Here is a 16,873-nt window from a genome sequence, read left to right on the forward strand (position 1 = left end):
CTTATTATTAGTTCTCAGTCCATTAGGTTTAGTTGATATTCCACTTAAAGTTCACAAATTAATTTGACATAGTTATAATGTTCGGTTATGATTTATTACCATTGCCATTGCTAATATATACATCAGCAAAGAACATGAGCTGGGTTTCTCACTGTTTAATAAATTTACTTATCATAATTACATCAGAGGATTGTTTCAAACAATTTTTTGCTGGACCTGTCAGAACGTTTAATATATTTCTCTTACATACCTTTCAGATTTACAACCTTGCATGCAATATTTCGTTTTTCCTGCAGTTTCTTTACTAAAGAGAGGCCTTACTTCTCACTGCACTTTTGTTTAACTCTGGCTTCAGAAGTCTTATATATAGTTCTACAGTTGTTACTGTTAGCATAATAATAAAATACTTTTAATTAAGACATGCAGTGCAAAAAGATGCAATCAAAAATGATTAAAGATTGTGCTTTAAAAAGAAACAAGCTTAGGGAAAGCTGTTATTGATTACATTTTTATGCTGTTGACACAGTTCAGATTTTGGAAGTACTTTGTTTAATTGTTTTACACCTTTCAGATGTAGCAATTGAGATTACCTAAATGCAATTATAAATTCATATGTGAGAAATGGGTTTAGTTAAAAAAGATTTCCAACATGAAATCAATTAAAAATTAGTTTAAATATTACTGGATGCATTCAAAAGAGAGTTAGATAGAGTTCTGAGGGCTAGCGTAATCGAGGTATATGGGGAGGAGGCAGGAACGCGGTACTGATTGTGGATGATCAGCCATGATCACATTGAATGGCGGTGCTGGCTCGAAGGGCCGAATGGCCTACTCCTGCACCTATTTTATATGTATCTATGTTATTAAAACTTCATGGGCATAATATGGAGGTACACATTTGGGAGGATATTTCACTGAAACTATATTGATTCAATTAAAATTTTCAATTAAGAAAATTCACTGTGGATTAAAAAGATCTAAAGGTGGGAAAGGTTTTTTTGGTTGCAGATTATATCACTTTCAAGGAAAACAAACAGGACGTTTGCAATCACAAATCATAAAACACAATGCAATTGAAAAGTTAGCGAACCCTTGCACAGTTCCAGTTTTTACTGATTGAGCCTTTTTTTAATTGGAGGCATGAGATACTGGGAAGCTATTCCAATAAACCAGTCACCGGAAAGTAAACCCAAGAAGACTCTTTTGCGGCAGAGTTGCTGCCTCACAGTGCCAGATACCCGGGTTCAATCCCAACTACGGTTGCTGTTTCTACGGCGTTTCCACGTTCTCCCTGTGACCATGTGGGTTTTCTCCAGGTGGTCTGGTTTCCTCCCACATTCTAAAGACATGCAAGTTTGTAGATTAATTGGCTTCTGTACAATTGTCCCTAGTGGGTAGGATGCAAAAGTGGGACAACATAGAACTGGTGTCAGGATGATCGTTGGTCGGCGCGGACTTGGTGATCCTGTTTCCGTGCTGTATCTCTAAACTAAACTAAACTTAATGCAGAAGCAGTATGTCAACTAAGCTGGCGCAAATCCCACAAATGATTTATTTTCTTGTTTGTTGTAGAATCTGTAACATTCTGCCAAAGTATGTGGATGCATATCATTGTAGCCAAATTTGAGAGTTGTGTTTATACTATTCCCCATGATGGGTTTTATGACTCTTGCAAAATAAGTTGTTTTTGGACACATGATATCCTTAAGTTGCTGTTCAAAAAGGTGGAATCTGGAGCAAGACCACGGCATATGTAAAAGTGTGCATTTTAGGAAGTAGCCCTTCCAATGTTTCTCTGATGAACGGGGCTGTAATTTATGGGATGTAATGTTTTTGTGGTATTTGAAACACAGCGAGTGTTTCAATTTGGATCACTTTGGTTTCCTGTATTTTGCTATATACAGAGCTCAGCAACATTTATTTTCAACTAATTCCCATTTCTGTTTTAGGTAGGTGAGATCTTTCTTACTGGTGAAAGCTTAGCTCTGGGGAGAAAAAGATTGATTAATGCTTGAGTTTTGTGCTTGTCAGCGATTAGCCAGTATCCTCAAAAAGCTGCATATTATTTTATGAGGGAAACTCCTGTGTTGGCTCATTCAATCAATTGTACGCATCATTGATGGTAGATAAGTAAAAGGTCATTGTGTGAATGTAGCGAGGTTATGTGAGGAAAGAAGATTTACTGAAAGTAAACTTAAATGCCTTGGATTATAAACAGGCCAATAAATTGTTTAAGTTGAACTTATTCTAACTTTTGGCATTCGGCTGACTACCAAATGTTTGTGGAATTTTCTTAGTTCTACTCAATGGCAAAAATCAGAAAGCTTAATTCTTACAATATTGAGTCAAACACTTTTAGCTGAGTTTAAAAAAAACAATTGAAGCATAATTTCTGGAACCGATAATGGAGAGGATTTTTCCACCAGAATAAAAGGACGTTCCTTTAGGAAGGAGATGAGGACACATTTCTTTAGTCAGAGGGTGGTGAATCTGTGGTATTCATTGCCACAGACAGCTGTGGAGGCCAAGTGAAGAGATATTTTTAAGGCGGAGATTGACCGATTATTGATTAGTATGGGTGTCAGGGGTTATGGGGCGAAGGCAGGAGAATGGGCTGTTTACTGTTTGAGTATAAGAGCAGGGAGGTTCTATCGCAGTTGTACAGGGTCTTGGTGAGACCACACCTGGAATATTGCGTACAGTTTTGGTCTCCTAATCTGAGGAAATACATTCTTGCCATAGAGGGAGTACAGAGAAGGTTCACCAGACTGATTCCTGGGATGGCAGGACTTTCATATGAAGAAAGACTGGACAGACTCGGCTTGTTCCCGATGTTGGGGAAGTCCAGGACAAGGGGTCACAGCTTAAGGATAAGGGGGAAATCCTTTAAGACCGAGATGAGAAAAACATTTTTCACACAGAGAGTGGTGAATCTCTGGAACTCTCTGCCACAGAGGGTAGTTGAGGCCAGTTCATTGACTATATTTAAGAGGGAGTTAGATGTGGCCCTTGTGGCTAAAGGGATCAGGGGGTATGGAGATAAGGCAGATACGGGATACTGAGTTGGATGATCAGCCATGATCATATTGAATGGCGGTGCAGGCTCGAAGGGCCAAATGGCCTACTCCTGCACCTATTTTTTATGTATCTATGTATCTATGTACACGCTAGAATTTAGAAGATTGAGGGGGGATCTTATAGAAATTTACAAAATTCTTAAAGGGTTGGACAGGCTAGATGCAGGAAGATTATTCCCGATGTTGGGGAAGTCCAGAACAAGGGGTCACAGTTTAAGGATAAGAGGGAAGTCTTTTAGGACTGAGATGAGAAAATCATTTTTTACACAGATAGTGGTGAATCTGTGGAATTCTCTGCCACAGAAGGTAGTTGAGGCCAGTTCATTGGCTATATTTAAGAGGGAGTTAGATGTGGCCCTTGTGGCTAAAGGGATCAGGGGGTATGGAGAGAAGGCAGGTATGGGATACTGAGTTGTATGATCAGCCATGATCATATTGAATGGTGGTGCAGGCTCGAAGGGCAAAATGGCCTACTCCTGCACCTATTTTCTATGTTTCTATGTTTCTATGGGGTTGAGAGGGAAAGTTAGATCAGCCGTGATTGAATGGCAGAGTAGACGATGGGCTGAATGGACTAATTCTGCTCCTAGAACTTATGAACTTTGCATTGTTCATGGTAGTTTCCATATGAATAATAGTACATGCTAGACTTTATCATTCCAACCATTATTTTATCCCACAGGCACATATTCTACTGGACTGTGGAGAAGACAATGTTTGCATCCCAGCCCTTAAGCTTTCAGTTGTTCCGTAAGTTGACGTTGACCATTATGCACGCTGTACATTTGCCTAAAGAGCTTTGGTATTTAAATAGTTAAATATTTGGGTTTTCATTGTGACTATGTGGTGATGATAAAAAAAAATTCAATAAGAGTCCAAAGAAGTAATATCATTATTATATGTGTAGCTTATTTGTGATGGTAAGTGCTGTGAATTTGATTGGAAGAAGGTAATGATTAAAACACACCGATGGTTAACTTTTTTTTACACCTTCACAGTGATACACATCAGGTAGTAATTGGAGATGAGAGCCCTCTCACTTTGATCATAAATGCCAGGAATGAAGGAGAAGGGGCCTACGAAACAGAACTCAATGTCATCATACCATCAGAAGCAGATTACATTGGGATTGTTCGCAACATGGAGGTAATTAAAGAGAAACAGTAACATAGCAGGTGCATTACAAATTGGTAATCCAGAGGTTTGGACTAAAGATCTGGAGACATGAGTTTCTCATATTAACACCAGGGACATTTCAATTAATGGGTCCCTCATTAAGAAAAAGTTACTTTCACCAATCATGATTGGGTTGACCTGAAACCCATTTCCATCAGGGAATGAAATCTACCGTCCTTACCTAGTCTAGCCTACATATAATTCCATGCTAGTTGTTTTATTTTGCTGCTCTCTGGAATGGTCAAGCAAATCTCAGTTATAACTTCAAACCCTGAAGTACAGAGACTTATGAAAGTGGATCATCATTATCAATTTTCCAAGAGCAGGAAATAGCTATAATATTCTGTATAGTTATGCCCACAAACTCTGAATATAAGATCATGTGATATGTGCTGAATTAGGCCATTCGGCCCATCAAGTCTACTCCGCCATTCAATCATGACAGATCTATCTCTCCCTCCTAACTCCATTCTCCTGCCTTCTCCCCATAACCTCTGACACCTGTACTAATCAGGAATCTATCTATCTCTGCCTAAAATAAATCCACTGACTTGGCCTCCGCTGCCGTCTGTAGTAAAGAATTCCACAGATTCACCACCCTCAGACGAAAGAAATTCCTCCTCATCTTCTTCCTAAATGAATTTCCTTTAATTCTGAGGTCTAGTCCCTCTAGTCCCAGACTCTCCCACTAGTGGAAACCGTGTGCGGACGTGGCGTCGAAGGACGAGAAGTCGAAGCAAAGAAGTGGAAGCCAAGTAACCGAATGGAAACAAAGCCTAAAAGCCAAATAACCCAAAGCGTACGAAGCCTAAAAGCCAACTAACCGAAAGGGCAGGACGCCTAAAAGCCAACTAACCGAAAGGGTGGGATGCCAAAAAGGCAACTCACCAAAAGGTCACGATGCCGAAATGCCAACTAACCAAAAGGCCATGACGCCAAGAAGCCAACTCACCAAAAGGCCGCTGTGCCGAAAAGCCAAATAACGGACATGACGTCGCCGGGGGGCGGGACTTGTCAGTGATTGGTCCAGTCCCCCGCGTCCATCACATCACTGGCCAGGGGAGACGGAGGGTGGGGGTCTATTTCCCACACAAGACCTTCTGGGCTGGAGGGTGACTGGGCACTCTGAACCCAAGCACCAAGTTGTAGCGCATCCCTCGGGACAGCCCCCACTCTCCCATGGCCACGGCCGCCCTCCGCCTCGGGGGGGGGGAGGGGGGGTGTGGGGGTGTGGGAGGTGATAAAATTGTTCGTTGTCATGCACACTTGGCATTGGCCCGCCAGGGAATTTGTGTCCCCCCCCCCCCATGCTTTAAAAGCGATTTACTATAGTTGCCAATGCCCAAAGCCATCTGTCCCCATGGCCGGGGGGGGGGGTGAATCATCCAGTGTGGGTGTTGGTGGGTGAATAACCCCGTGTGTGGGTCGGGGCCCGGGGGTCAGTGGGGTGAATCACCCTGGTGTGGGGGTTGGGGTCTGGTGCCAGTGCATCACGGTCAGTGACTCTGGGTGGTCGGAGGGACTAGAGTTGGGGACAGAGTTGTCCCCAACTCTGCTCCACCCGGCCTCGTGTGCGCCGCCGACCCACAGCCCGCACAGTGCAGCTGCACGGGGGAGACGAGGCGGAGGGCAGCCGTGGCCATGAGAGAGTCGGGGCTGTCCCGAGGGATGCACTCCTTCGGTCGCTTATAACTTGGTGCTCGGGTTCAAAATCCCCAGTCACCCTCCAGCCCAGGGCGGTCTTGTGTGGGAAAATGACCCCCACCCTCCCGTCTCCCCCGGCCAGTGATGTGATGGACGCGGCGGTCTGGACCAATCGCTGACAAGTCCCACCCCCCCCGGCAACGCCATGTCCATTATTTGGCTTTTCGGCACAGCGGCCTATCGGTGAGTTGGCTTCTAGGCGGCGCGGCCTTTCGGTTTGTTGGCGTTTCGGCATAGCAGCTGTTCAGAGAGTTGGCTTTTAGGCGTCACACCCTTTCGGTTAGTTGGCTTTTCGGCTTCGTTTCCGTTCAGTTATTTGGCTTCCACTTCTTTGCTTCGGCTTCTCGTCCTTCGTCGCCACGTCCGGGTACCCTTGTGGAAACATCCTCTCCACATCCACTCTATCCAACCCTTTCAATATTCTGTGTGGTTCAATGAGGTCCCCCCTCTTTCTTCTAAACTCCAGTGCCGTCAAACACTTATGATACGTTAAAAGAATAGAACTGAAGGCACAATGGCTGATTTGTCTGTTCAGGAACAACTTTTGTAGTTTGTTAAATAATAATCCCACGTTGACATTTTTTCCAACCAAAGTCTTACAAGATCAAAGTTGGAAACATTTTAGAGTCAGAGAATCAAACACTATGGAAAATGCTCCTTGGCCCAAACCAGTCTAGGCTGAGTTTACTGTTAGAAATACAACATCCAAGCAATTGTCAATCAATCAATCAATCAATCAATCAATCAATCAATCAATCAATCAATCAATCAGTTTTATTTGTCACATTGCACATAAAGTTCAAGTGAAATTAATTTGTCAGCAGCGGTACAATTATAAAGAACACACAAACACAATAAACATTTAACACAAACATCCACCACAGCATTCATCACTGTGGTGGAAGGCACAGGAATTGGCCAGTCCTCCTCCATTTTCCCCCGTGGTCAGGACCTCAACCCTCCGCAGCCGTCGCTGCGGGCGTCCAGATGGTAAAAGGACAAGGCAAAAGTCAAGGTAAGTCCAGGATCGGCTCTTCCCCACTGGAGACCGCGGCTTCAGGCTGGTGTAGGCCGCAGGCCGGCGGTCCAAGATTTAAAGTTCGCGCCGCAGCCAGAAGCACCGCAGACCACAGGGCCGACAGACGAAGCTCTCCTCCAGGGGTGATGGTAAGTCGCCACCGCGCCCGCGGTAGAAGTCGGCCGCGGGCCGGCCGATGGAGCTTCTTCCTCCCCCTGGGTCCCCAACGTGAGATCCCGGGCTGTAGACGCCGCGCCAGCTGGAGCTGTGCAGACCGCGGCTTCGGGCTGCCAGCTGCCACGGGCCAGCGAAACGGAGCGCTCCCCTCCGGCGAGCCCCAGTGAGGGCTCGCCCGCTCCACGCCGAGAGTCCATGCTGCGCCCGCCGCTGAAGCCCCAGTCGCGTCTCCAGGAAAGGCCGCGCCGATCCTTGCTGTTAGGCCACGGGGGAGGCGACCTGGAAAAAGTCGCCTCTCCGTGGAGGAGGCGACCAAAGCGGTTTCCCCCTTACCCCCCCACACCACCCCCCACACAAGACATACAGAGAAACATTAAAAACATACTTTAAACCATACTAAAAAAACAAAAAAAACAGAAAAGAACTGACACGCTGCTGACAGGGCGCCGGCTTGCAGCGCTCCCACCGAATTGTGTACATGTAATAGACAGTAAAGAAATATGATGGAGGATGTAAAATTGAACTGAAGTGCACTTACTTTATGGAACTGTACCTTTTTATGTTCAGTGATCGTTTCAAAACTAATGGAACAATGTGACAATTATTTTCTGAAAGATCATTACTTTGCATCACCTTATATTGTTGGAGTATATAGAGAATCATAATTCTTTCACAATGAGGTTTGCTATCCAAATATAATTTAAACAACCGTAGGGGCTAATGCTGTAAAAAGTAATGATTACGATGTAGTTCTTTATTTTCCACCTTTAAAGAACTTTGATGCTTGCAACGTTTCCTGTGGTGCCAAATGTCCACACTTCTGTTGTGTTCCATGCTGGTTAATGTCCTGAAAACAATGCACATCAGGACCAGACCTAAGAATGCAGTTTGGAGACTTGAACAGTGCACCAGATACACTGAGTTCATGTAAAATGTGTGCGGCTCATGAGGCCCCTTGCCTAGTACTGCGTTTTTGTTTGTAACAACTAAAACAATTTTTTTGGCCTGTTGGAAATAGCTTATGCTTTGGTTTCCACCTGTTTTATTGTATCTTTGCTGTTTAGTGGGAATGAAGTACAGGGTATTTCTTAAAATTACACCATCAACTGTATATGTCTATTTGTGTGCCACCTAATCTGGAACTATGACTATCCATAAAAAGTGCCTCTGAGTTTTTAATGCTGAAAAAAAAATCTTTCTGAAGTTGCACAAAGCTTATGGTTTTTGACACCTTTTTCTTTGTCCCCCAGGCATTGAGCAAGCTAAGCTGTGCCCATAATGTAGAAAATTCAACTAAAATGCTTGTCTGTTATTTGGGAAATCCCATGGCAGCTGGAACCAATGTAAGTAAAAATAAAAGGCATTTAAAACATATTCATTTTTTTTCACATGATGGAAATGGTGAATAAAATGAGAAGCTATCACTGAACTGCATTTCCATATTAATATTTAAGATGTTTTTAGGTTTGTAAATTTATTGTGTGTACTGAAATACCAGAGAGGAACTTCAGACAAGTGTTTGGAAAGTATTGGCTCTGAATTGCATTTTGGCATCATTTGAGCTGGTTTCATAAGCTGGCACATTGTTTCTCTATTCCCATGCTATAAATAATTTGGCAAGCTTATTTTCACAATACTGTGCCCTTTATTAATGCAGCTATCATGACAGCATTACTTGCATTTGTGTCATATGAACCAAGTAAGCTTAATGTTCCCAGACTGTGTATCCAAACAAAAAATGAAACTTTTAAGTACTGTTTAATAACCTACTCACACTGAACAAATACCCTTGTCCCCCTTTTGGTATATTGATGAGGCCTTTTGAATGTGTATGACAGGATTACTGAACCAATGGCTTTCATCTAGCCATATATAACCAAAATTTATGTTAAGAAATAAATATTTATAATTTACATATAATTAATATATATTATATATATTTATGTAATATATATTATTTAATATATAAATAAATATATACCAAATATATTTCTCTGAGCTCAAGTCTAGATTTAGACAATTGGTAAAGCAGACTCTGTGGCAAAAAGGTAATAATTTCACCAGTTAAAGAGAATAGTTGACAGCAGGAATGCATTGGGTACATTATTTCAAGAGAATGTTATTGACCAAACTGTATATCGTTTCCCTGTTCTTGCTTCGTAGCTTTAAATTATATTGGGTGCAGCAAGTAGTTAGGATAATGTTGTGTGGCAGGCACTGGTTTTGTACCAAAATTGTCAGATCTGAGCCTCAATCTATCCCCATGTTGATCTCTAAAAATAGACGTATAAACACTCATAATTGGATGTAAATTTATGTTCAGCAGTAATTTTAACATCTGATTAGAGTTAATTGGATCGTTGATTCATTGCTAATAGTAGAAATGTTAAGAGTGATGTTGCCAGGACTCGAGGGTTTGAGTGAGAGGAAGAGGTTGGACAAGCTAGGACTTTATTTCTTGAAGTACAGGAGGCAGAGGGGTGATCTTACAGAGGTGTATAAAATCATGTGGGGAATAGATAAGGTGAATGCACTGAATATTTTACCCCAGGTAGGGGAATTATGAACCAGAGGTCATAGATTTAAGGTGAGAGGGGAAAGAATTAACAGGAACAGAATTAACCTGAGAGGCAATTTTTTCACTCATAGGGTGATGGGTATATGGAACAAGCTGTCAGACGAGGTAGTTAAGGCAGGTACTATAAAAGCATTTAAAAGATACATGGATAGGAAAGGTTTAGAGGGATATGGGGTCAAAGGTCGGCAAATGGAGCTTGCTTAGATGGAGCACCTTGATCGGCATGGACAAGTTGGGCTGAGGGGCCTATTTCCCTGCTGGATAACACCATGAAGTTTAATAAGTCAGTATGCAACTAGGAAGTTGTGCTGCACTGTCAGTGCAAAGGCAATGAAGTTGCTTTTGTGTAGGTGTGAGTGATAGTGATGGTTCTGTCAGTATTATGGTCGCAGAGGTGCTAAAGGTCCTGACGCGTATGAAGATAGACAAATCTCCTGGGCTTGATCAGATATATCTGAGGACATTGTGGGAAGCTAGAGATTTATGAGTTGTCGTTAAATAGAGGCGAGGTGCCGGAAGACTGGTGAGAGGACTGGTGGTCCTCTATTTAAGAAGGGCTGCAGGGAAATGAATGGGAACTACAAGCCAGTGAGCTTAATGTCTGTGGTCAGAAAGTTACTAGAGTATTCTGAGAGATAGGATATACAAGCATTTAGATAGACAAGGGCTGATTAGCGATAGTGAATGTGGTTTTGTAACCATATAACCATATAACAATTACAGCACGGAAACAGGCCATCTCGACCCTTCTAGTCCGTGCCGAACATATAATCTCCCCTAGTCCCATCTACCTGCGCTCAGACCATAACCCTCCATTCCTTTCCCATCCATATAACTATCTAATTTATTTTTAAATGATAAAAACGAACCTGCCTCCACCACCTTCACTGGAAGCTCATTCCACACAGCTACCACTCTCTGAGTAAAGAAGTTCCCCCTCATGTTACCCCTAAACTTCAGTCCCTTAATTCTCAAGTCATGTCCCCTTGTTTGAATCTTCCCTACTCTCAGTGGGAAAAGCTTTTCCACGTCAACTCTGTCTATCCCTCTCATCATTTTAAAAACCTCTATCAAGTCCCCCCTTAACCTTCTGCGCTCCAAAGAATAAAGCCCTAACTTGTTCAACCTTTCTCTGTAACTTAGTTGCTGAAACCCAGGCAACATTCTAGTAAATCTCCTCTGTACTCTCTCTATTTTGTTGACATCCTTCCTATAATTAGGCGACCAAAATTGTACACCATACTCCAGAATTGGCCTCACCAATGCCTTGTACAATTTTAACATTACATCCCAACTTCTATACTCAATGCTCTGATTTATAAAGGCCAGCACACCAAAAGCTTTCTTTACCACCCTATCTACATGAGATTCCACTTTCATGGAACTGTGCACAGTTATTCCCAGATCCCTCTGTTCACCTACATTCTTCAATTCCCTACCATTTACCATGTACGTCCTATTTTGATTTGTCCTGCCAAGATGTAGCACCTCACACTTACCAGCATTAAACTCCATCTGCCATCTTTCAGCCCACTCTTCCAACTGGCATAAATCTCTCTGTAGACTTTGAAACTCTTCTTCATTACCCGCAACCCCACCTATCTTAGTATCATCTGCATACTTACTAATCCAATTTACCACACCATCGTCCAGATCATTGATGTACATGACAAACAACAGTGGACCCAACACAGATCCCTGTGGCACCCCACTCGTCACTGGCCTCCAACCTGACAAACAACCATCCACCATTACTCTCTGGCATCTCCCATTCAGCCACTGTTGAATCCATCTTGCTACTCCACCATTAATACCCAACCATTGAACCTTCTTAACCAACCTTCCATGAGGAACCTTGTCAAAGGCCTTACTGAAGTCCATATACACAACATCCACTGCTTTACCCTCATCAATTTCCCGAGTAACATCTTCAAAAAATTCAAGAAGATTAGTTAAACATGACCTTCCAGGCACAAATCCATGTTGACTGTTCCTAATCAGACCCTGTTTATCCAGATGCTTATATATATTATCTCTAAGTATTCTTTCCATTAATTTGCCCACCACTGACGTCAAACTAATAGGTCTATAATTGCTAGGTTTACTCTTAGACCCCTTTTTAAACAATGGAACAACATGCGCAGTACGCCAATCCTCCGGCACTATTCCCGTTTCTAATGACATTTGAAATATTTCTGCCATAGCCCCTGCTATTTCTACACTAACTTCCCTCAATGTCCTAGGGAATATCCTGTCCGGACCTGGAGACTTATCCACTTTTATATTTCTCAAAAGTGTCAGTACTTCCTCTTCTTTGATCCTCATAGTTTCCATAGCTACTCTACTTGTTTCCCTTACCTCACATAATTCAATATCCTTCTCCTTGGTGAATACCGAAGAAAAGAAACTGTTCAATATCTCCCCCATCTCTTTTGGCTCTGCAGATAGTTGGCCACTCTGACTCTCTAATGGACCAATTTTATCCCTCGTTATCCTTTTGCTATTAATATAGCGGTAGAAACCCTTCGGATTTACTTTTACGTTACTTGCCAAAGCAACTTGTAAGTGGGAGGTCGCGGCTCATTGGGTTTTTTGAGGATGGGACCAAAAAGGTCGATGAAGGCAGAGCTGTAGACATTGTAAACATGGATTTTAATCAGGCATTTGACAAGTTGCACATGGTAGGCTGTTGTGGAAGGTTCGATCGCACAGGATCCAAGGAGAGATAACTGAATTGATCGAAAATTGGCTTCTTGGAAGAAAGCAGAGGTGATGGTGGAAGGTTGCTTTTTGGACTGGAGGCCTGTGACTAATAGTGTACCGCAGGGTTAGGTGCTGGGCCATTGCTGTTTGTCATCTATATCAATGATTTGGATGAGAACCTACATGGCATGGTTAGCAAGTTTGCGGATGACACAAAAGTGGGTTATATTGTAGATAGTCATGATGATGTTGATAGTCATAGTTGTCAAAAATTGGTTGTCAAAAATTGCAGCAGGATCTTGATCAGTTGGGCAGGTGGGCTGAGGAATGGTTGATGGAATTTAATACAACAAAATGTTGAATTTTGGGAGCACTAACACGGGCATAACCTACACAATGAACGGCAGGGCTTTGGGGAGTGTTGTAGAGCAGAGGGATCCAGGAGTACAGGGACACAGTTAATTGAAAGTGCCATCTCAGGTAGATAGGGTGGTCAAAAAGACTTTTCGCATATTGGCCTTCATCCGTCAATGCATTGAGTAGAGAAGTTGGGAGGTCATGTTGCAGTTGTCTGAGACGTTGGTGAGGCCGCGTTTAGCGTATTGTGTTCAGTTTTGGACGCCATGTTATGGCATAGATATTGTGGTGGATTTAGTTTGTTTGGTGCCATTGTTTATTGCTGTGGCCCACAGCAGGAGTTGGACAGTAGCTCCAGCAGTTGTTGATGGTTAATACCTTAATTTGTTTTCTTCTCTCCAGCTGTCAGTCGGGCTGCGTTTCTCAGTTGAACGCCTGGAGAAGGTAGATGTCAATCTCAGTTTTACCCTGCAGATCAAAAGGTGAGTCGTAAATCGGTCCCGTTGCCATCCATTGAAATAAAAATTAAAAATAAGCTAATTGGCCTTCACTCGGTGAACTGGGATGAAATCTATCAATCTGCCTAAACTCAATGTGGACGACCTTCTGGAAGAATGCACTGTGCCCCACTTATCATCGGCACGTATCAAACAATATGTATACACAGCAAGTAAAGCAAGCCAAGTACACAGAGCTGCTCAGAAGCTGCTAAAATGTAATGGTGTTTAGATAGTGTTTAGAATTTGTGTGAGCAATTAATAAATGATCTTGTTTGGCAGTCTCAAGAACGACAACTGAACTTTTAAACAAATTTTTATTCGGAAATTCACTCTTCAGTGTACAGGTTCTCTTGACACGTCTGGCCACAACGGTGGTCAGTGCTGAACTGCCGCGCGAAAACAAGCAGCCCCTCCCGAGTCACGTGACCGCGGCTTCCGAACGCCGGGTTCGATACCTGCGTGCGCCAGCAGGCACCGCTACACTTGCACCATTTTAGAACCTCTTCATCTCCCTCTCTATTTCGCTTTAACGGTTTTTCCGGTTTTCATTGTATGATTAGAATTACCCATTTTTGTCATCTCCCTTCTTATTTTCACCACATAGTGCCTTATATAATTCATCGTGCCATGTAATGTTCCCTCTCCAGTTTGTTAGCTGAAAAAAATCAATTCCACCATTGACTTCTCAAGAATTGTAATATTCTCTGGAACACCACTACTATTTCCTTCCCTATTCTTCCTGAATGCTTTGTTTCTGGGAATATCCTGCCCCTTTTTGAGCCACGTTTCTCTATTAGTCACCACATCAAGTTCCCATGTCTGAAGAACAGTACTATTAGGTGATCTTTCGGATCTGATCGGGGGGAGTTCCCACCGCCTAGGTACCATGTAATCCCGTGCTACCTGCTCCATGGTCGGATAGTCGGTAATTAAACCATCTCCCCCACCTGGTTTGCCAGGTGAGGAGGGGGCTGTGGACACCCAGCAGGATCAAAAACAAGACCTGTCAAAGGGCGGATGAGCTCCTAGCGAGCCAACGTCCATCCACACTTCAGTAGAAGTTGCGATCACTGTCGTACAGCATTGTAAGGCACCGTGCCCATTGATGTTTACAACTATGACAATGATGATGACAATGACGATTTGGGTCAGGACGGGTCCCAACTCGAAATGTCACCTACCTATGCTCTCCAGAGATGCTGCCTGACCCCCTGATTTACTCCAGCACTTTGTGTCCTTTTTTGATTCGCTTAGGCCTATTTTCACTGGAGTTTAGAAAAATTGGAAGTGATTTTATTGGAGAAAATACAATTCTGAGGGGAAACAATGAGTGGATGTTGAGAGGATGTGTTTCCCAGAACACATCAGGGGGTGGGGGCCACTGTTGCACAAAGAAGGATCATCTGTTTCCAACAGAGAAGAGGAGGAATCCCCCCATAGGGCAGTGAAGCTTTGGAATTCTCTATTCCAGACAACTGCAGAAACAGAGTACTAGAATCTTTTCTGGATGGAAAATTCTCTGCATTTGAACTGCAAGAAAGTCATGTGAATGATGAAATAACAGGAACTTTGTGTTGAAGACAAAAATGGATCAGCCATAATCTTATTGAATGGTGGAGCAGACTTGAGGCTGTGATCGGTCACTTCTGCTGCTGTTTCTAATGTTTGTTCAGTAAATTTGTAAGATTAAGAAACATTTAGTCAGGGACATGGATAGGACAGGTTTGGAGGGATATGGGCCAAACGCAGGCAGGTAGGACTAGTGTAGATGGGACATGTTGGTTGGTGTGGGCAAGTTGGGCTAAACGACCTGTTTCCATGCTGTATGACTCTATGACTCAATTAACTGATAAGAAGAATATAAAATTGTGAGAGACATAGATAGCGTAGACAGTCAGAATCATTTTCCCAGGATGGAGAAATAGTAGGGTGCATGGCTTTAAATTAAGAGGGATAAAGTTTAAAGGAGATGGGAAAGTTTTTACACAGATGGTGCCTGTAACCTGTTGGTGGGGGGTGGTGGTTGAGGTAGATATGTTAGTGGCATTTAAAATACTTTTATTAGGCACTTTTATTAAAATACTTTTATTAGGCACTTTTATTAAAATACTTTTATTAGGCACATAGATAAGCATGGGATGGAAGGACATGTTGTGTGTAGGTGGATAAGTAATATCTTGGCACCATATTTGGCTGAAGGGCCTGTTCTGTTCTGCATGGTAATGTTCTATGTTCCATGTTCTAAACTTAGTTGCTATGTTGGGCAGCTTCTGTGCATTAAAAAGAAAAGCAAAATTGACCTATTGTCAATGCATATGCTGATCAGATGCTAATGGTCATGTAATCCTCTACATTAGCCTAGTATATGATTTTTAAATAAATGGTTTTATTTTTAATGAAACCACTTGAAAATGAAATTATGTAAAAATGTCTCTGATGAATGATTATTGAGCAAGCAAGGGCAAAAGCCAAATCTGTTCCTTTTGCAGTTAACCCTCTTCCTCTGAATATATTATCATAAATAAAATAAGAATAGAAAAAGGATGGGTGGAGAGGTAAATCGATGCAAAAGCACCCAGATTTGAGTGGGTCTCTAAGCTGTTCATCATTCACACTCGCGGTATTGCAATTTTCAAAGTAAATGCACAAAACAATCAAAAAACAGGGTAGTAAAATGTAGAATAAAGGAACAACAGATGAAGATTTACTTGCCAGGCTTTTCCAGCCATCTCCCCATCGCCCTCCCCACTACAATCAGTCTGAAGAAGGGTCCCGACCCGAAATGTCACCTATCCATGTTCTCCAGAGAAGCTGCCTGACCCGTCGAGTTACTCCAGACCTTTGCTTTTTATGATAAAGCCAGAGTGGCTTAATTGTTATGAAGTATTTTTATGAGTTCAATTGAAATCTGGATTTTGTATTCCTTCACCTCAATAAACACGAATGAATTGTTTTTGTTATTTTGGCTCTCAAATCAATCTTTAACAAATTCTTTGACAAGCTTACAAATTATTTCATTTATATGCTGTATTTGTGATGTTAAAAATCGAGCATGGTATAATTCATCTAACATATGTTTTTAATATAATTTCTCGAATTTTGATTTCTGCATTGCAAAGATGACAAATTGAATTTTCTCCTAAAGCTTTTATCTGCCTTGCTTTTCAGTTCAAATAAGGACAATCCAAACAGCAACCTCGTCCAACTGCAGATCAATGTCAGTGCTGTCTCTCAGGTTGACCTTCGAGGGTGAGTGTACCGACACTGTCCTTCATTACTTCGAAACCAGTTCTGTAAACTGCAACAGTATTGTTTATGGCTTTAGCTATTGCATTCACGGTTAGTCTGAATACTTTGATTAATAAAGAAAATGTGAACCTTGATGTAGGCCAGTGCCGCAGTGTCAGAATAATTGGGGTGACATATTCCCACCCGAACACTCCCTCTTTTCTCATGTTAAAATTCACCATGTTTCAGAATCAGGACAATAATCCGACAATCCTGCTTTAAGTGTTGTGTGGGTTGCTGGCATGAACCTCTTCTGTCTGGTATCTGCTGCCTGGGACTTCCTGCTTTTCACCTC

At 42.3% G+C, this 16,873-nt stretch overlaps 1 protein-coding gene across 2 annotated transcripts in view; it reads left to right on the forward strand.

The window, feature by feature from the left end:
- Positions 1-16,873, forward strand: part of itga8 (integrin subunit alpha 8) — a 256,311-nt gene that overhangs the window by 160,583 nt on the left and 78,855 nt on the right. For both annotated transcript variants that reach the window (XM_033012781.1, XM_033012773.1), the window contains exons 19-23: positions 3,760-3,827; positions 4,076-4,223; positions 8,403-8,495; positions 13,193-13,272; positions 16,459-16,539. In XM_033012781.1, the coding sequence (XP_032868672.1) occupies positions 3,760-3,827; positions 4,076-4,223; positions 8,403-8,495; positions 13,193-13,272; positions 16,459-16,539 (470 nt within the window). The remainder of the gene's footprint in view (positions 1-3,759; positions 3,828-4,075; positions 4,224-8,402; positions 8,496-13,192; positions 13,273-16,458; positions 16,540-16,873) is intronic.

Source organism: Amblyraja radiata, chromosome 2 (assembly GCF_010909765.2).
Source record: "Amblyraja radiata isolate CabotCenter1 chromosome 2, sAmbRad1.1.pri, whole genome shotgun sequence".
Classification (NCBI taxonomy): Eukaryota; Metazoa; Chordata; class Chondrichthyes; order Rajiformes; family Rajidae; genus Amblyraja; species Amblyraja radiata.